This window comes from Carettochelys insculpta, chromosome 5 (assembly GCF_033958435.1).
Source record: "Carettochelys insculpta isolate YL-2023 chromosome 5, ASM3395843v1, whole genome shotgun sequence".
Taxonomy (NCBI): domain Eukaryota; kingdom Metazoa; phylum Chordata; order Testudines; family Carettochelyidae; genus Carettochelys; species Carettochelys insculpta.
Window position 1 is genome coordinate 62,648,594 of NC_134141.1, and position 20,880 is coordinate 62,669,473.

Consider the following 20,880-nt stretch of genomic DNA (forward strand, 5'->3'; position numbering starts at 1 on the left):
GCAAAACATAGATACACAGTGCTTTTTTTGTGCTGGTACTTGCTGCTACTGAGTAGTGGCACCTTGGCAGCCCCAGCCATGGGATTGGCTGAGGTGGAGTGTGGAGCTGGCTGAGTACCAGTAACAGTAACACTTTTTGTATTAAAAAAAAAAAAAAAAAGGCCCTGTACATACATAAAAGAATTCCACAATCTGAGGTTTGGGTACCACCTGAATGTGCTTTCCAGAGCCTGGCTCCTGACTTTTTCTGTCTCCAGCAGCCTTTTTTTTAAAGCTGAGCAGGAAGAGGTAGTGAAGCGAGAGTTAACCCCCTCTGTACAAGAAACTAGAGTGTTTGCTTGAATCCTTCATGGCTCCATAATGGATGTGGAACATAATGTATATTTAGATATACACACATTTAATCTTAATTGCAGTAAACCCTCCATTTAATGGACTAATGTGGGGAAAGGGGTGTCTGTTAATGCTGAAAGTCCATTATATTTTAATGGTTATACTGTATGATGATGCACTGACCTTCCCAGCCCATCACTCACTCCTGTCCTCTGTCCGCCTCTTCCCTTCCCCAACTCCTGCCCCATTCTTCCCCTCACACCTCCATCTCCCTTTCCCAATTACCAGGAGAGGAGCTGAATGCTGGCTTGGCTCCTTCCACCTCCTGAAGCTCTCAGCAGTGTCTCCCCTCCAGCCCCCAGCTCCAAGCTGTCCGCGCAAAGATAGAGCATGGCCGCCCCCAGCTTGCCAGCGGGCAGCAGCCTCCGACACCATGGCTGCTACTCATTGCTATTGCAGGCAGTGGCGGCTAGTGGCCAATATGCTCCATGCAGACCAGAGCAGAGCTGCGGCTCCTCCAGCCCTGGCAGCAGCTGTGGTGAGTCTCCAGCATTTATTTAGGGGAAGGCACGGGGTTGGCAGACAGCATCCGTTATTTCCAAAGTCCATTATATCAGGGTCTGTTACATTGAGGGTTTACTGTAGTTTTATTACATGGATGAGGTTTAATTTAAAAAGAATCAGACATTGGGCTAGTGTAAACTGAATATTCTGTACTTTTGTGGTATACTGTGATAGAGCTTACTTGATGAAAAGGCTCAGATATAAAAATTGCATCTTTGATATGAAACATGGTTTTGCAGCTATAATACTAGTCTGAAAATTCTAAGGCTTCCTGTGTGCCTCTGAATAGATAACTTAGCTTTTCTGTGTACCTCCATTTCTTTATCTGTGAAACGAGAATAATAGTATCTATGTTGTACCAGTGTGGTGTGAATTAGTATTGTGAGATCCTCACAATAATAATATTACCAACATGTCTAAATAAACTGTACCTCTATGAATGTTACAGCAAATGAATGGGTTGGGAGCGAGTACAAAATACTGAATTAAAACTCTCTCTTCTTCATAGAGGGCTTTTGGAGTCTGCATTCAGTGACTGATAGAAATACTTTGTTTGCAGTGGCTCAGACATTTTGAAATAGCACAGGTCCTAAATATGCAAAATTGAAGCTAAAATAGATTAATTTCAACACTAGACCAAATGCAAAGGCTGTAGATATTATATACTCAATACAGCTCTTATATACTGTCAAAATGCAAGTTTGCATGAGTGCCTCACTCCAGGCATCTGATGTCAGGAAATCCTGAATACCAAGTACTTAGACTCATGACTTTGTAGTAACAAACAAATTACATTTCAGAAAAGCAGAGTTGTTTGATCAACTGCGCATAAATGTTGATATATTTGTGCACAGGCACTTAACTGTTAGTTTATCAGAGCGTTTCCTTCAGAAACAGTTTAATAAGTATTTCTTAAAAGGCTTCAGGAAGCAAGTATCATAGCTCAGGAACAAAGCTGATTTTTTTTTCTTTTTTTAAACCATGACATTGAAGATCTAGTATCTTTGGGTTTTTTATTTTTTTTATTTTTTCTTTTTTTACTTCACCCCTTTATTATTTTCAAATACATCAAAAATGTATCAAAGTTTGACAACTTTTTATTCTGGTTTCAGAGTCCCAATTTTACATTTTCCTAATTTTTTTTTTTTTAAAAACAAACAAGAGAGAAATAAACCACTTTAAAAACTCCCCTTTTATACACACAATATTCCAGGCTATGCAGCTGTGAAACAACTACACTTCTTGGCTTCTTGACATATTCTGCCTTTAGCCTTATGCCTGAGATGTGTGAAAACCTCACAACTGCAAAACAAAAACGAACAAAAAAAAGTACAGAAGACCTATGGCCTGATCCTGCAACCTTCACATGCATTTGTAACAAACCATTGGTAACTGGAGGATGAAAGTCAGAGCACATGAGTCATGTCTAAGACATGGTAGGTCAGGCCTTCAGTCTAAGTGCATTATACAACACATTTTAAGATAACATCTCAAAATGAAATATTGAATTTCTTCAGCAATGCAGAAGTAACACACAATTTACGTACAGTAATAATTTATTCTGAAATGTTCATTTTAGTTTCTTTTGAGACATCACCCACGTCTCCTTAATAAAAGAGCAGCCATCTCACCTCAACAGAATATACAACAAGTTACAGCATAGCAAAAATTCTACCTACTTTCAGATAAAATCTAGTCCAGGTAAAATAATTTGGTTCAAGGTTTTACAGGTACACAGATTTCCTTTTTTTGCAGAACACAAAGAAAAGTGTAAATTGTTATACCATAGCTATCTATGCACATTATGTGACCACAGAAATGTTAATCATTACTTCAGAACATGAACCATCATTTCCATTCATGCAAAAAAGCAGGCTAGGAAAGCTTGTTCAGCAGAAACCATATTACTGTGAATTTCACAGCCACATGATTAATTAGAGGGTTAGATGGATTCACAAATACCAAATATATTTTTTGCATAAATACCAATTTTTTCCCTGATGTAGTTTAGTCAGTTTGTAATCTAGAAATAATTGAAACAGCAATATAATTGTATCATCTCTATCAGTAAGTGTTCATTATTTCAGGATAAGCCATATTTAAGGATCATGGGACAGGATGCTAATTAAATACATGTAAAACATACTGTACAAATATATTTGCTTGTAGCGATTTTATTCCAAACTATCAATCAATCAGGTGTCCCTCCAAAATATTACCAGTGAAGACAAAGTATACTATCAAATATGGCTTCCAGAACAAGGACCCTCTACGAGAATCAAACCTATTTACAAAAACAAAAAACCCAATCCCCAGTCTTTTAAAGTTTCCTTTGAAACAAAATTTCTACATAGCACTTGTAAATAATACATCAGTTTTTTTTTTTTAATTTATTTAAACAGAAGTCACCAGGTAAGACCCAGAATGACGTTTAGGACTTTGAGTTCCACTAGAGTCTGTATTTTCAGTCTTTGAATCTCGTTTCTTTGTGCTGTTATTTACTGGTGTAGGTATCTGTGATGGCCGAGCAGAACTGTTATCTGCACTGCTCTTTCGTGGACTTGGATTGTAGTTAAAAGGAGTCACTCTTGCTGCAACAGCACCACTAGGTGAACTGTGTTTGCTTGAGCTGCTGGAACTGAATGGTGTACGTTCATTAATAATGCTTTCATTAATGTCGGGTGCAGGAACAGGGTTATTCAGCACAGGTTTTGTTTCTGTGCCCTTCTTATCTGGACCTTCTATCTGAATGAATGAATTCAGGCGATTTTCTAAACCCATCGTGCGAACAGGAACATTTCCATTCCCTGTATTTTGTTTTCCCTGAATATCCTTAGAATCTTTACCATTCGCATTCCCCTTCTCTAAAACACTGTCAATAACTGGAGGAGTATTTCCAGTAGGTGATCGTCCAGATCTAGGATTATTAATAGGGCAGTCCTCAATCCTCACCCACACATCCTCAGTCTTAGAGACAGCAGGTGCCATCTGGTAAATTAAAATTTTTGAATCACCACCATTTGTAGCACCTGAAGAGGAATTATGAGAAGGGTTATTCAGTATCTGAGGAATGTCATTTTCCTTTATCTTTCTCCAAGTCCCTTTTGCTGGTACTTGACTTTCTTTAGTTTGTATGTGTCCAGAAAAAGAACTTCCAGGTTGTTTTTCATCTTCACTTTTTGCCTTTTCACTGGATTCTGAAGAAGCAGACAGAATTGAGGAAGAACTTCCAGTTCTACGCCAAGTGCTAACACGAGGAAGCGATGAAGAATGCTTACTGTGCTCACGCTTCCATGTTCCTGATCTATTGATTGGCAATCTAGATGGGCTCTCAGAATGAGAACGAGCTATATCATGGCGTTTTGCTGGTCTCCCATCATTATATTCTACAGAAGGGTTAAGATTAGGAGGTAATTTTCGCCAACCACTAGCCTGTACAGTTGAATGAGACAAGGACATATCAGGAAGAGATGGACTTAAAACTGGGGTCTGTATTTGGGATCTGGTGGGAGAATCAGGTCTAGAAGGAGACAAAGATTCAAATGAAGCAGACTCTTCTAATTTCCTTCGTAGAGTTGGACTTGGAGCTTCTTTAATAAAAGTTGACTGGCGCACTAGAACAGGTCTCTCTGATCGGTCAGATTCACTTCCACTGGATTTCGTGGATGACATTCTTGATAGTTCAATCTTTTTGTTTGAATTACTGCTACTAAGAATTTGGTTCAAACCTTTGGAGGCAGACTCACTTCTGGGAATGCCACTGGCACTTTTGGGTAACCCCGCTTGTTTTGCATGGTTTTGCTGGCTCATCTGTCTGCCTGGTGACGTGTACGACATTCGTCCTGAACCTGAGGACTTAGTTGAAGCTGTACTGGGAGATGAAGTCCTGGGCAGTTGAGATAATTTGTTAGAAGGACTTATACCACTTCTGCCTGGGGAAATTGAGCTTCGACCTGGAGACTGCAGAGGTCTACTTAGTGGCTGCTGCTGAGGTCTAGAAGGAGTGGAATCTCTAGATCCTGACCTAGAAGGTCCTTTACTTGACCCACCCTGCTGAGCTGGTTGCCTGGTTACAGGACTTGACTCTGATTTCAGTGATGATTTGGCACCTCTTGGAGAACTACTGGAATTCTGGCCTTCACTGGGACTTTTGGAGGCTGTGTTCTTGAGTGGGGGCCCTTTCTTTGAAACTGGACTTGTACTGGAAGAGCTATTTCGCACTCCTGGAATATGAATCATTGTCCTACCTCGTGAGATTGAAGGCATATTTGTTTGCTGGGGCTGCTTCAACTGGCTTGAAACTTCTGAATTAGAGCGAACTTTTCCTGTAATCATACTTCTATAAACTTTCTTTCCTCCTTTGATTCCTTTATTTTCTGACTCTACCTTTTTAGTTTCCAATGTACTTTTCTCCCCTGGTTTAATAATTCTTGGACCTTTATTGCTAGCAAAAGGTTTTTCTTCTTGGTCTGGAGTAAGATGAAATGGTGATCCCAAAGAAATCCCAGATTTTAGTGAAAGGATGGAATCAGAGTCTGATGAAGCTTGTCTAGACAGTGAAGCAGCAGCAGCAGCTTGATGTAAGCTACTAACTATAGAATTTGCACCTTCTTGAATAGCTTTCCAATCAAAGTTCTCTGAATCAGGTGAGAGACCATGCTCTGAATCAGGCCTCTGTATCTCTCTCAGATCTAGTGTCAAGTCTTCTGCCAATATACCACCTATGTTTCTGGAACTATTTTTTTCACTTTCACTCTTGAGTCTTGAGGGCTTTTTCTTTTTAGGCATGGCAGAACTAATGCATTCCTGCAAAAGGTCATCTTCTGAATCAATACTAAGAGAACTAAGAGAACTGTTTCTAGAAAAACACACTGGTGTATCTTCCACATGAAATGATTTGGGTGCATAACCACAAGTCTGTGGTCTACTTGACTCTGTCTGTGAATCAGGAGGTTCAGTTTGTTTTGCAGGTTCACTTTCTTTGTTGTTGTTTTCTTGATCAATATCACTGAGAGAACTCAAAGATGAATTGCGAGAAAAACAAACAGGGGTGTTTTCAATAGCAAAATTCTGCATTTTCTCATCAGCAGCTGCACCTCTGTCTGGAATATCTTTGGATGGTTGAGGGAAAGGGGTTTGCTTTTGCATCAGAGTTTTAGGTTGACTTCTGCCTGTTGGATGTTTTTGACAACCTTGTGTCCTAGTAGTCAACTGCTGATTTGAAGTCTGTTCTGTATTAGTGCAAGCTTTTGTTTCTGCTTCCTTAGTTTCTTTTCCTTTTCTTAATTCAGCCTTCTCCCTAGAAAGGTCAACATCATCATCATCATCAAAGTCTAGTGAACTTAGTGAGTCATTCCGTGAAAAACAATAAGGTGTCCCCTCAATAGGTGTGTAATGATGAGGAGAATCAAATGCAAAGCTTCCTCTTACATGTTCTTCATTACTTGGAAGTTTATCATTTAAGTCTCTTGAGTTATTTTTGAAATTTTGTTTCTTTGTATCTTTATCTGAACAGGTTCTTTCACTACTAAAATTATTTTTTGACTCAGTGTTTTTTCTTAAGCGTGCTCTGTATTCATTACTTTGAGGCATAGGCTTTACTGGAGATGTTAGCTTCTTTTTCTCACCTTCTGGTTGGCTTTTACTGCTTACAGATGAAGATGTTGATGCTTGCTGAATCTGATCCATTATCTTTTTCACCCTGAAAGGCTTGTGGCTTTTTCCTTTTGGCATAGCAGAATTAATGCACTCTGCAAGAATGTCACCTTCTTCAGTTTTGTCATCATCCAACCCTGAAGCAGACATGACTGAGTCTTTCCCTCTTTGAGCATCATCTGTACTTCTACCTTCAGTGGGAATGGTATCTCTCTTTTCAAATTCACTTGATTCTGCCCCTGTACCTACATTCTCCACATTGGCCAGCTCATTTGGTGGTGATTCTATCGTGAGATCGCTCAGAGATGTAGCTGTAGAAAAATTTATTGGTGTACCTTCAACACAATACACACGTGGCATATCATCTCCAGGTGTAAAACTAACATGCTTTTGAGACTGCAATCTGTTTTGTGAAGGGAGGAGTTTGTACACTGGCAAATGGCTTGGCTTCCTGGCTACAGGAGGAGGTATTTTTGAAGTAGTTGTTTGAGAAAGCTTTTTGGCTTTGCGGGAAGATTTTGTTGGCATAGCAGAAATAATACATTCTTCTAATATTTCAATATCATCATCATCAGAATCATCTAGTATATCTTTTTCTGTTTCAGTAGGCTTCTCTGCTTTCTTTTCTTGGTTATCCTTTGTATCTATCTGTTCAGGTTCTGTTTCATTTCCATGGTCATTTTCATGAACAGGAGGCATTATTCTTAACTCTACATCTTTCTGTATAAATGGCTCATCAAGACTCAGAGCACTTAGGCTGGAGGAACAAGAAAATCCATCTGGTGTACTTTCCGTAGCAAAATGTAACAATGTATCAGCCTCCGGCAATACCTGAACTCTCTGAACAGCTGCATTTACGGCTGCTTGTCTAGAACCAGATTCTCTCTTTTCGACATTAGGTACTTTACCTTTAGTGGTCTCTCTTTTTACTGGAACTGCTTGAGCAGGAGGTGGTGTTTTACTTCTGCTTGGTGGCATTGTTTGTCCAGGGCTATCTGGAAGGTCACTGGGGCTTATAATACCACTTACCATCCCACTGCAAGGCTCACTTTGAACAGAGCTAGCAATGGAACGGCTTTCAAAACTATCCAAGGAACTTACAGAAGTACATCTGCTAAACATGAGTGGAGTCTCCTGTACATAATGTTCTGGTGGGCTTTTAGGAGTCTGAGCACCACTTTTTGAAGGAGATTTGGCACCTGAAGAAAATTCAACAGCTTTATGTCTAGATGAATCAGAAGGAGATAAACTAGAAGCCTGAAGTCTATTGGATTTTGTTCTAATATGTTGTGATGTTGTTGGGACTTCACTACCTGAACCTTCAGTTGATAGAGTCACACTATTGTCTTTTAGTTCTGCTATCTGCAAAGTGTTACTAGCATCTGTTACACGGGTGGCTTGATCACGCCCTATTTCATCTTCAGCTGACGACAAAGATGACAAAGAGCTACATCTTGAAAAACATATTGGTGTATCTTCCACACAGTAAGTCTGCATAGTTTCCTGGTTAATGGAAGGAGTCTTACAGGAGGCAGGCTTGTGAGCATGACCACCCCTATGGGCAGAACTTGGATGAAGCTGGTTCTGTCTCTTTGAGCTAGATGAAGCGGTTGATGTGTTCCCATTACTTGATGAAATATGATCAGTTTTTGTGCTTTGTACAGAGGAACTCTTTGAAAAAGAAAAACATGGCTTCTGAGAAGAGGGGGGAACTTCTGTTGAATATTTCAGACTATAATCAATAGGCTGATCTACGTGATGCTCCTCTTCATTGTACTTCATACTGTAATTAGTTGGTCTGTCTTCTTCATCTTCATGTTGTTCCTCCTCAGAATAACGCTCACTGTAGTTGGTTGGCTTATCATCATCGTAATCATCAACCTGGCACAAGGACTGGTTTACTTTCTGGTTCATTCCATGAGTAGTTCCTACTCTGTTTTGTTCTGAACTGTTGGATCCTCTTGATCTGAAAGGGTCTTGCTGTCCAAAAGATGATTGGTATTTTATGTGATTATCATCACCACTTTCCGCATATCCGGGATAGGTCGTACTTTGATTTCTTGACTGCCTTTGCTCATTTTGTTTTATTTCATCTTCTATTACGTGTTTTGGTCTTGCCCATCTTTCATTCTGTGAGGGGCTTTGCCTTCCAGAGTTCAATTGTTCATCTGAATATTTAAGACTGTAATTAATTGGAGTGTCTAGTTCTCCCTCATTGTCATCCATATGATTTGCACTATGTATCTTATGGGCTAAATCAGCTGGATACTGTCCGTAACTGCAAAATTTACTTTCATCATCTTCAGAGTAAGACTCAATGGAAGGTTTCATTTGACCTCTTTTACCGTAGCCATCACTACTACTGACACTATTTAAGCTATCATTTGAAGCTCTCTTGTATTCCATTTTTGCATAAGGCACAGGACATGCCCTATTAGAATTCTCAGATTTAGGAAAGTTGTAAGTGTTTGAATGGGCATGAGCAGTGGATGTTCTTCTTAATGCATTCCTGTCTTCTGTCAAGCAGTGCATTTCAGCTGTGGATCCAGAACTTTTGTCTTCTTGTGGAATATGCATATTTGTTACTTCTTCCATTACTTTGGCAATCTGAGCCGCACCCGTAGAAATCTGCATTCCCATTCGCTTACAGGCATTCCCAGCATTTTCTGTAGCAGGGTGATAGCTGCCTAGTCCAATCGATCTCTCTCTTTCCACACTTCTGTCCTTTTCAGACCGAGGGTTTTCTGTATTTCCTCTGTTGGAGGAAGAGGAGCCAGGCAACACTGTAGTATTTAAATATGGTGAAAGTACAGTCACATTACCTGTATTAAAAGTCTCTGTCCTGCAAATTCCATCATCATGTCGATTTGAATCCAAAACATATTCACTATACAGATTTTGCTTATGTCTCTGTTTATTACGGTGAGATGTTTTGGGACTTAAATTATCAATGTTGTCAAAAGTTTCAGACAAATGCTGAGCATCTAACTCTGCTTCCAGTGCCTTTTGCTTTCTAACATGAAGTGAGGGTAAGCTTGAACCTGGAGACATAATATTGGCATCCTTATACTTTGCAGGTCTATTTGCCATCAGGTTCCTTAAAGCTGCAGCACTGCCCATAGCTATCATTTTGTGCTTTGAATGAATGAGGTTTTTGAGCATGCTAACTGCACCCATATCCCACAGTGCTTCCTGGTCCTTTGCATTTCGTGCAGAGAGGTTCCACAGGGTCCCACATGCATTACTGACTATTGTCAAGCTATGTGACTTCAAGTGCTGTAACAAGGTTTGTAAGCAGCTGTTCTCTCTCAAGATTTGCCTGGAATTAAGAAATTGAAAGCAAAAAAGAAAAAAAAAATCAATAGGTAGTATTTCAACAAGAGAAGCAAAACTTAAAGGCTATAGCAAAATGCAGTCCTTCATCAAGATAACTAATATGATTTCTTGATTTCTGCAGCAAAACTTGTTACTTTTCCTAAATTACAAACTGAGTATCAAGCAATTTCTATTGTAGTTATCACTTCCTTATTGTTTCCTTTTCTCCCCTACAATCCTATTCTATGTCAGGCTTTTCAAGATGTTTCTTCTGACTGACCAGATGGATGAAAACTTATCCTTCCTAAAGAATCCACCAACCCCCTTGAAAATAAAATCCCATCTTGATTAATATACCAGTTGAACCTCTCTAGTCTGGCACCCTTGGGACCTGGCTGGTGCCAAACAAGAGAGTTTGCCAGACCATGGGAGGCCAATATTTTCTAGAAGCATTACCAACACTTCCACTGCTTACTGGGCTCTTAGACACTTAGTCTGCATCTAAATTCAGTACAGTTGCCAGCAGCATGACACAAATGAGGGCTCATGAAATTGCAAGTTGGCACTCATTTGCATATCCACACAGCTCATTTGCATATTTGTGGCAGAAAACAAGCAATGTAGATGTGGTTCTGCCAGCAAAAACGCTTTCTGGCCCCAGCCCCTTACCCCTCACCTTTTTCAGGGATAAGGGGCTGGTGCCAGAGGTGATTTTTGCCAGCAGAACCACGTCTACACTGCTTTTCTGTCATGACTATGCAAATGAGCATCTGTTTGCAATTTTGTGAGACCTCATTTGTATCAAGCTGCTGGCAGCTGGACTGAATCTAGACACAGCTTTAGGGGTAAACTACAGTTAAATAACAGCCCAGAACGGTGAGAGCAAGGACTGGTGGCTGCAAACAAACTTTATGGGACCATGGGAAACTTGGCCATACCCATGTTAAGGGGTTGTCTGGTTAACTAAAATCACGCCAGATTACAGATGATGCTGGATGAGAGTGTGCCAGACTAGAGGGTTCAACCTGTACTTTTTTTGGAATATATAATGATATCAGAAAGCTTCTTTATGAATTTTCTTGTAAACAAACTTCTACTAGGGAATTCAGAATTTCTAAAAAATAACGATGCTCGTTTCTTTTAAAACCAGGTACCTGTGGTCCTCATTTGTAGCAATCAAGCTTGAAACATTCCGTAGTATTCCTCCTCCACTTTCAATGATGGCTAAAGTATTTGTTTGGCTTCGGTAAGTCAATGTACCAACTAAAAAGGCAAGAGCACCATCCACAGCACATATATCAGCTTTATTCTCAGTGCAATGAGCTGACAAATTCCATAAGGCACTCAATACACTTTTTAGGGTGGATTCCTATGACAAGAGTAAAAATGACACCATTAGCTCAGGGGCTTTTAACTTGTTGGTCATGAACCTTAGAGATTCACTAACAGTTTTCAGGGAGGTCACCATTATTCTGCCATTTTCTAATTCTTAATAGTTGTAAAGATGACCTTGAAAATATGAACAAAGCATTAACTGATTCAGTGATGCCTATCTGAATCTGAGGAGAGTCTGAAATAATAGTGTTAAGTAGTGTGAACTGCCTTGATAATCTAAATTAAGGCCCCTGGATCATGTAATTCAGTAGCTATGGAATCGCACATTTCCAATTAGCTACAGAATTTGGAATTTTTGCCACAGTATTCATCAGTTTGCTACTAGGTGCCTAGTGTTTTGTTGTTTTCATTAGCTAACTATTTCTTCAGCTTTTCACTAAAATAAAAGGAATTAACTGGATTACATGAAGCCAGGGAACAAGGCAGCTGAACTACCTTCTCTGTTTCACCTTTTCCTGTTCTGTGTGTCTACTGCTCGCAGTATTTTTTGTCCAGCTGATTCAGATCAAAACATGCTAACAATGTTGTTCCTCTGTCAGAATGCTTCAAAAGAGTGGTGTGACTAGCTGGCAAAGGATTGCAGATATCTACACTATCTTTAAAAGGAGGGAACACTAGCCATCTAGAGACCAAACATCTATCTATAAATACAATGACTGCACTTGTATTTGTATGACCAGCTATTAGTAAAGCAATTCCCTTCTCCAAAGACCTAGCTGGCTGATATATTCATGATATAACTACAAATATTTGGCAACTGCCATTTTAGGAGACCCTGGTACTTCTTGCATTACTGATTCCTTCCAGTAGTATCATCATCTTGTGCATAACTTTTAATATTTGTCCAGAGGGAATACACAGGATTCCTACATGAGGACTTTCTGTTTTGCTGTTCAACTCAGTGCATGATATAAGGGAAGAACAATCTTTGAAGTTTTCCTACAATTAGTTCTCACAATTGGGTTGATTTGGCTTTGCTTTTCTGTTATTTGCACTTAATGTTTGAGATAAGAGAAAAACGTGCATACACTAATGAGTAAAATCTTATCTATTGTACCACCAGCCATTTAGAAACTTTGTGTAATTAATCATGAAGCACTGATGGCAAAGATTGCCAGAAGAAATGAAAAATGTATTTGATGAGACTATAAAAGTTGTGAACGCTATTAAATGTAAATGCCAAAAATGCACACATTTCATTATTTTACGTAATTTTTTTAGGTGATGAGTTTTCATGGGACAGACCCATTTCTTCAGATCATAGCCTTACCAGAACACTCAATATATAAAGCACAGAGGTCCAAAAATTGTTAAGGTTGGCAAATTAGAAGATCAGAGGGGCGGTGAGAAGGATGTGTGGGGCGGGGAAGTTGAGAGTTAGCTAAAACATCAACATATGTAAAGGAGTCCTTATAATGGGCCAGGTAATTGCAGTCCCAGTTCAAGCCACATGTTAATGTGCCGAATTTGAATATACATGATAGTTCTGAGCACGCCCTCTGTAGATGGTTGTTAAAGTTCCTTTTCTCTTAAAACACAGACTTTCAGGTCATTAAGAGAAAAGGAACTTTAACAACCTACAGAGGGCGTGCTCAGAACTATCACGTATATTCAAATTTGACACATTAACACGTGGCTTGAACCAGGACAGCAATTACCTGGCCCACTATATGGACTCTTTTACATACTTCAATGTTGTCTCTAACTCTTAACTTCCCCACCCAACGTACTCCTCCTGCCGCCCCTTTGCTCTTCTGATTTGCCAACCTTGATAACAATTTTTCTGATTTGCCAACCTTGATAACAATTTTTGGACCTCTGTCCTTTATATATTGAGTCTGTTCTGGTAAGGCTGTGATCTGAAGAAGTGTGTCCATCCCATAAAAGCTCATAATCTAATAAATTATTTTGTTAGTCTTTAGAGTGCTACATGACTGCTTTTTTGTTTTGATAGAATACAGACTACCATGGCTATCTCTCTGCTATTATTTTAGGTGAGGAAACGAGCACTTAACATGAACAGTTCCTCTTCCACAACAAGGCTTTCATGGTAGCAAAGTTTCAGATCATTTGTTTGAGCCTAGAGAAGAAACAAGTAAGTCTCTGATCAGCATCAGCTTGGCATGAATGATTGTTTTAAGGGTGAGACACGACATGAATGCTCAGCCCAAAGAGTCAAAACTGCCACCAGGGTCCTGAACAGATGTTAGGAGTTGCAATCACTATGCCCTTCCTACACTGTAAAATAGGAGAGGGTCCTGACAAGTAAAAGGCATAGAACCACTGGATGAAACTATTTTATTCCACTTTTGCTCCTTACATCCTTACTCAAAAGTGCACAGAGATGAACTTGTAGTTAAGCAAGAGAAATAATCTAAAATTCAACAAACTAGCCTTCCTTCTATCTTTTAAACAGTTACGGTATTCCTGACAGAAAACTGACAATTATTTGTATGTGATTGGTGATGTTTTTTAAAAGGGACTTCTCTTTCTGGTGATTTAAAGTCTAAATTACAATTAACACAAATATACAGTATTTATGCCATATTTTAATAATGTAAAACACACACAGTACATTTAAGGTGATAGCAAATGTTTATTTTAGTTAACTTAAAAGTAAGAAATATTATATTACTTAGATGAAGGTTGGCTGAAGCTTTATTAAAACCAATAGGCATGACAATATCATTCAGTGGAGGTGTATGCACCTATGAGTACAAGTTCCTAAAAGCATCCAGCGAGCAAGCAGACAGAATCAGGCAAATATGCCAAGGAGACAGCAATTGAAGAACTGAAATCATGGTCCTAAGAGAAAGTGAAGGGAAGGAGCTTTTGGAGCAATGGTGCTGGCTTGAGAGAGAATTGGGAAAACACACACACACACACACACACACACACACACACACCCCCTTGCTGTTTGATTCTAACTGTGTTTGGAGAAATAGCAATTTTTGTAAGTTTTTTGTAGATAATCAGGATTACATTAAAGTAGTCGCTAACTCCACCTAATGGAAACAACCATCAATACCACAAATACTGGATACGTGGTTGGGACAACAAGAGTAACAATACTTTTTTTCTTTTGCGTATAAAGGAACAGGAAACATTCATACTGTCTCAAAAATATACCACACAACTGTCCTTTAATATCTTTACCTTTTTAACTTCCAAAGCACACTCCATCAATGCTTTCACACTTCCAACTTCACGCAAAGTCTTTTTACTATTTACATCTGCTCTCCAGGACAAATTCCTCAAAACACTTGCAATAACCTGCAAAATATAAAAGGAAAACAATGCACAAATGCACTTTCTACAAACACTGAAACAGGCTATATCTTTTAGGGCGTGTGCATGTGTTTGTTTTAAATAAATGTTTTGTAGGGGAGGATGGTCTAGTGGTTGAGACACTGGAGCAGGTCTCAAGACCTTAGTTCTATTTTTGCCTCTTCTATGACCTTGTTGTGTAACCATCATTGTTAGACACACTCCCTTTTTTCAGTTTCTCCATTTGTAAAATTACGGTAATATTTCTTTACCTCATGTACCTGTAGGGTGGCTAAATTTATTAATATTTATACAGCTATTTGAGGTCTTCTAATGGAAAGTACTGAAAGTGACAGCTACTACACTCATCCCTCACTATATGAGCACAATTGGTTCACAGCTTTCTGCTTGTAGGTGAAAACGCATAAGAGTGACACTAAATTCCCATAAAAATACACGTAAAAGTCTGATTGGTTTCAAGTGCTCCTAACTCAGGGAAGGAGTGGCAACAGGTGGCACCGCTTTTGAAAGGTAAGTGAACCTTGGGTTGCCGGGGGGAAGGGTTGGGGAGAGTTAAAGGCTAGGGGAAGTTTGGGGACATGAGTGGGAGGGAAGGTTAAAACATGGTGGTGGGCTGGGTCCATGGGGCGGTCGTGGTTCAGGCTGCTGCACGTTGGGTTTGTGGGGCCGGTGGGGGGGTTAAGGCTGCGATGGTTTTGGTCTGCATGGCTGGCAGAGTTAGGTTGCAGCAGTTTAGGTGCATGAGGCAGGTGGAGGGGGCTTAGGTTGCAGTAGTTTGGGGTCTGCAGAGCTGGCGGGTGGGTTTAGGTTGCAGTGATTTAGGTGCGCGGGCCCAGTATGTGTGTGTGTGGGGGGGGTGGGGTTAGGTTGCGGCGGTTTGCGGGACCAGCAGAGGGGCTTAGATTGAGGTGGTTTGGGTGTGTGGGCCTGGCAGAGGGGTTTAGGTTGCATTGGTTTAGGTGCACGGGGCCGGCAGGGGGTTTAGGTTGTGGCGGTTTGGTGTCTGTGGGGGGGAGGTGGTTACGTTGCAGCAGGTTGGATGTGTGGGCCACTGTGGGGGGCAGGGAGTCAGGCTGGAGACGCAGTGAGGGGGGTAAGGCTCGTATTAGTGGGGGGGGAGGAGTTCACTCAGAGCGAACTAAGGTAGGTAAATGTATCCCTCATTTAAGCGACGACTCGTAAATAAAGTACTCATTTAACAAGGGATGAGTGTACGTTTTAATATAAGATCCCAAAACTACGAATGGGCATATAGTATTAGAGCAACAATCCATCTAATTCAGGATCCTAATCTCTGAAACCACGTTTCAGAGAAAAATTATGAAACAATCTAATTCAATCAATTATTACACACTTAAGCCCTAAAGCATGAGAATTTATATCCCCTATTATAATTATGATTGCCCAAAATGTTCCAGTTTAAGACCCTGGTTTCAGTTATTTTTAACTTTAAAATAAACCTGCTTGCTTTCAAATTTTCCATGCTGGGTGTTTACCTCAGGATGAGAGAGAGAGAGAGGCTGTGTCTACACATTGACTGAAATTTAACACACACACACACTCTCTCTCTCTCTCTCTCTCTGGCCGTGTCTACACTAGCCCCAAACTTCGAAATTGCCATGCAAATGGCCACTTCGAAGTTTACTAATGAAGTGCTGAAATACATATTCAGCGCTTCATTAGCATGCGGGCGGCCACGGCACTTTGAAATTGACGCACCTCGCTGTCGCGACGGGGCTCCTTTTTGAAAGCCATTTGCATGGCCATTTCGAAGTTTATTAATGAAGCGCTGAAATACATATTCAGCGCTTCATTAGCATGCGGGCGGCCGTGGCACTTCGAAATTGACGTGCCTCGCCGCCATGCGGCTCGTCCCGACGGGGCTCCTTTTTGAAAGGACCCCGCCTACTTTGAAATCCCCTTATTCCCATCTGCTCATGGGAACAAGGGGACTTAGAAGTAGGCAGGGTCCTTTCAAAAAGGAGCCCCGTCGCGACAGCGAGGTGCGTCAATTTCAAAGTGCCGTGGCCGCCCGCATGCTAATGAAGCGCTGAATATGTATTTCAGCACTTCATTAGTAAACTTCGAAGTGGCCATTTGCATGGCAATTTCGAAGTTTGGGGCTAGTGTAGACACGGCCAGAGAGAGAGAGAGAGAGAGAGAGAGAGAGTGTGTGTGTGTGTTAAATTTCAGTCAAAATGGTCCAGCTACTTAACAGAATAAGTGTAGGAAAATAAGTTTTCAGTGTTCAAAAAAAATCTGGTGAACTCCTGTTTGGGGGACAAAGTGTGGCAGGAATGTGGCTTTTTGCTGTTCCTGTGAAAAATCATTCAAATGCAGCCAAGTTATAGATCTTTGAAAATTTACAATTCACAAATGCCCAGCAGAGACTTGTTAGAGTTTATCAGCTAAAATCTTTAAAGATTCCATTGTCGCTGAGCATGCTTGAACATTTCAGAGCTCCTGGTGCAGACCTGGCTACACGTGGCATCATTCTCACATAATATTCTTCCTTCCCTCACAACTCTTGTGTGTGCCATCCCCACAGAGCAGCAGTGTCCAATACACTCCCCATTCACCATGTGGCAAACAGGGCAGCGCAGTGTGGCACAGTATAGCTCAGGAGAGCTGCACACGTGGGGCACCCCTCCGCGCACATGCCTCACCACATGGTGGGACAAGCACATGGTGGCAGCATTGGAGGCAGCTCCTTCACCCACATTCTGGAGCAGCTTCCATAAGTTCTCTCTCTCTCTCTCTGTGTGTGTGTGTGTGTCTGCACGTGCACGCGCACCCCCCAGCCCAGGAGGGGACCCTCTGGTGATCCCTTACATTTCCTTTGGACACCACTGCCACAGAGCAACAGAGCATGCTCCTTCCCAGGCATGTAAGAGCTAAGCAGTTCTTGTGATGTAACTGCTCCACTCAGCTGCCAGAGACAGCCCCTCCTGTGCTCACAGTGCCTCCCTATTTGTGCCTAGGCATTAAGAAGGAAAAGGAGAAAGCACAAGGGGGCATATATGGTATTAGGTATTTCCTGACTTTTGTGCTTGACTTGACAACCTTAAGGTCCTTCTAATGATGTTGTATGTAATAAAATACATTAAACTATGGATATTCCCATTATCCATGCATGTGTAATTCTTTTTGGAATCCTGAGAAGCTCCTTGCTATTTTATGGCTACAAGTCCTAGAGATAATTTGTTATTTTCCAGTGTCATTAACTATGTCTTGGTTTTTGATTTAGGGTAAATAAGAATAATTTCTTCTTTGTACCATTAACTATTTTCTTATACCTCTCTCAGTCTTCTCAGTAGTCTCCTTTCTAAACTGACCAGTCCCTATCTTTTTGAGTTTCTATTTCTACTGACTAAAGTTTTTCTTCTAGATCACTAACGAATTTTGTCACCCATCTCTGAATGCCTTGTATTTCTGCACTCGCATAAGCTGAACGAAGCTACATATAATATGTTAGCTGAGGGCATTTTAATAGGTTAAATACTATTCTGTATCCCGTTCTTTATAGCTCCTAAAATTTAGTTTGCTCTTTTTTAACCACTGTAATACAATGAGATGCCCCCAAAGTGGTGTCCAGCACATCTCCTTTGCCCTGAATGGCTTCAGTTAATTTAAAAAGCTAGAAATGTGTAGGAAGATTTGAAAATATTTCCTCTAATGCATATTGCATTGCCTTTACCAATACAGAATTTCATCAAGCTGTCCATTCTTCCCCCTTTTGTTTGCTACTTCTGAATGTCCTCACTGTCTTCGCTAGTCTTGATTAACTTATATAATTCTGCATTATCTGCAGATATTGGCATCTCACCTGTCAGAACACCAAATCAATGGAGGGCAAAGGGGGCCTAGCGATATATAAATGCAGCAGCGGCCACATCCCCGCTTCCTTGAAATTGCCACTGGAGCCCCATGCGGCACTGTCCAAGTGGCACTTAGGACTGGGTGGGGATAGCATGGAACGATCCAGGCAGCAGTGAGGGGTGAATGCCGCTAGCTCTGCCCCTTCTGCAGACTCTGGAACTTAGCCACCTCCCCACTCCATCCCCTTTGCCCGGGGCCTGGTAAAGTCAGTGACGAGCCCTGAGCAGAGAAGAAGAATTCAGTATGATGTGATGAAAGACACAGCAGGCTGCAGTGAAAGGACTGAAGGTGGGTCAACTTCTCCTCAATGAAAAAATCACCTGCTGCAAGTCTTCACTTTCAGACTTCAATTGGGCTACAAGCGCTCTCATGCAGCCCTTCATAGAACACAATGTAGCCTGTTTAAAGAGAGAGAGAGAGAGAAACTATTAAATGAAAGATTAGGCAGCTTGTTGGTGCTGTGCTTTAATATATTAAGCTATTCTCTTGTGGCAATCTGGGCTCCAAAACAGCTTGATTATTGCAGTCATCCAGCACTAGATATTTGGTTCCACATCATAAGCCACGAAAAAGTTTTGTAAAGCACTATACCAACATTCTCTGTTCTGGGGAGGGAGATCTGCTACTGGCACAGTTGTCCTACTCAGGGATCCAAATTCTCCCTCTCTCATAACAGGTCTCAAACTACATTCAGAAGAGTTTAAGTCTTAAAGGCATTCACAGAGTGTCTCTCTCTTTCCCCCCAAAAATGGATATTTTATTTGCTACCTAGACTAAGTAATGCAGCAATACTCATTGTCCACATAAATTCTGCCTAGAGGCATATCTTTTCCAGATGCTACTTTTCCCCCCATCTCCTGCAGCAAAGAAGATTTTGAAACATCATGTTGACCTGTTTGAGAAAAAAAATGACTTTTTAAAACTAGCAACTAAAATTATGCAACTTGCAGAAATTAATGTAACATGCCAAGTAGCAGGAGAACAATACACATTTCTTACAACAGAAATCCTATACTTATAAGATAGTCAAAAAGGGTATACACAAAGATTAATAAATTAATTACTTCCCATGTCCAACCTTCCTTTTCTTCCTATCTTCCAGAAATGTTTTCCCTGGAAAAAAACAAACAATCTCTCCCCACACTCCCACCCTATGGGATAAGGCAATAATTTATAACAATACGTGGTTTATATACTATATGTTGCTTAATACTATTAATTCTCTAATAGATACATATCTACATGTGCTAAGACAATGTAAATGTATTACAAAGATCCAAATATTGAAATGTTTATCTTTTCTTACTGGGTTATAACACTCAACATCTGAGTCTGTGCTATAAGATCAATTAATGGTGAAATTATTGCATTTACTGGTCAAATGATTTTAATAGCCAACAGTTCATAAAACATTTCAGTTGTGTTAGGAATTAATGCTTTATTCTATTTGAGAACTGGGACTGGAAGATTATATAAAGCATTTGTTTAGAGCAGTATCCCTTCTGGAAATAGCTCCCATCAGCAACATGTCTAATTAGAAGCTAGAGGAAAACAACAAGATGGTAATCAAAATGAAATTAAGAAATTTTACATACTTTTCAAACACAACAATGCTCACAATCTAAAGAGATTTTTCAATAACTTTTTCTTTTTTAAATGACTTAATTCACATAATGTAAATATTCATAAAACAGTATAGATATTACATAAAAAATGTTTTAAAAATACTATCGGTCTGAACATAGCAAGGCACATTTCCACAATTTAGTTTTGTTTATTTTACACATTTCAGTTATACACATTTTAAAATTTGACCAATAGGATAGCAAAGTCTTTAATAAAAAGAGACCCAATTGTTCTGAGATTTACTAAAGGCAAATCCACACATCCAATAAGTACAGGTTGAACCGCTCTAATCCGGAACACTCTCGTATGGCAACATCCGTAATCCGTCACGACTTCAGTTAGCCAGAGAACCTCTTATTATGGCTGTGGCCAAATTTCTCGTGGTCCCATAAAGTTTATTTACAGCCACCAGTCCTGGCTCTCATTGTGCTGTGCTGTTATTTAGCTGTAATTTACCTCCAAAAGCCGTCTAGGAGTCCAGTAAGCAGTGCAAATGTTGGCAATATACTAAACAGTACTGCCCTCCTATCGTCCAGCAAATTCTCTTGTCCAGCACTGTTCAGGTCCGCAGGGTGCTGGATGAGAGAGGTTCAACCTGTAGTAGTGAAGTAGTATTCTCTTTACTGAGGGTATATGTAATCCTGAGATCTCCTCAGTGCTAACTGGCCAAGGATTCACTATTCTCTAACAGCAGCTCCTATGAGGCATAACAAACTCAGCACAGTGCTTTCATGGTGTTTACCCATAAATGAAGTTATGTTCAATTTAAGCGAAACCCAGGATTACACTGATCATTAATGTCAATATGAAAGGTGTGTTCAAATA

The 20,880-nt window shown here is 40.3% G+C and overlaps 1 protein-coding gene across 4 annotated transcripts in view; it reads right to left on the reverse strand.

Moving 5' to 3' along the window:
- Nucleotides 1–561: 561 nt before the first annotated feature.
- The window catches only part of APC (APC regulator of Wnt signaling pathway), a 175,222-nt gene continuing 154,903 nt past the window's right edge, over nt 562–20,880 (reverse strand). For 2 of the 4 annotated variants that reach the window (XM_074995225.1, XM_074995224.1), the window contains exons 13-16: nt 18,750–18,827; nt 14,419–14,535; nt 11,022–11,236; nt 562–9,871 (exon numbers count right to left, since the gene is read on the reverse strand). In XM_074995225.1, coding sequence (XP_074851326.1) covers nt 3,292–9,871; nt 11,022–11,236; nt 14,419–14,535; nt 18,750–18,827 — 6,990 coding nt within the window. In that variant the 3' untranslated portion in view covers nt 562–3,291. The remainder of the gene's footprint in view (nt 9,872–11,021; nt 11,237–14,418; nt 14,536–18,749; nt 18,828–20,880) is intronic. The other 2 variants (XM_074995227.1, XM_074995226.1) reach the window with 1 other exon arrangement.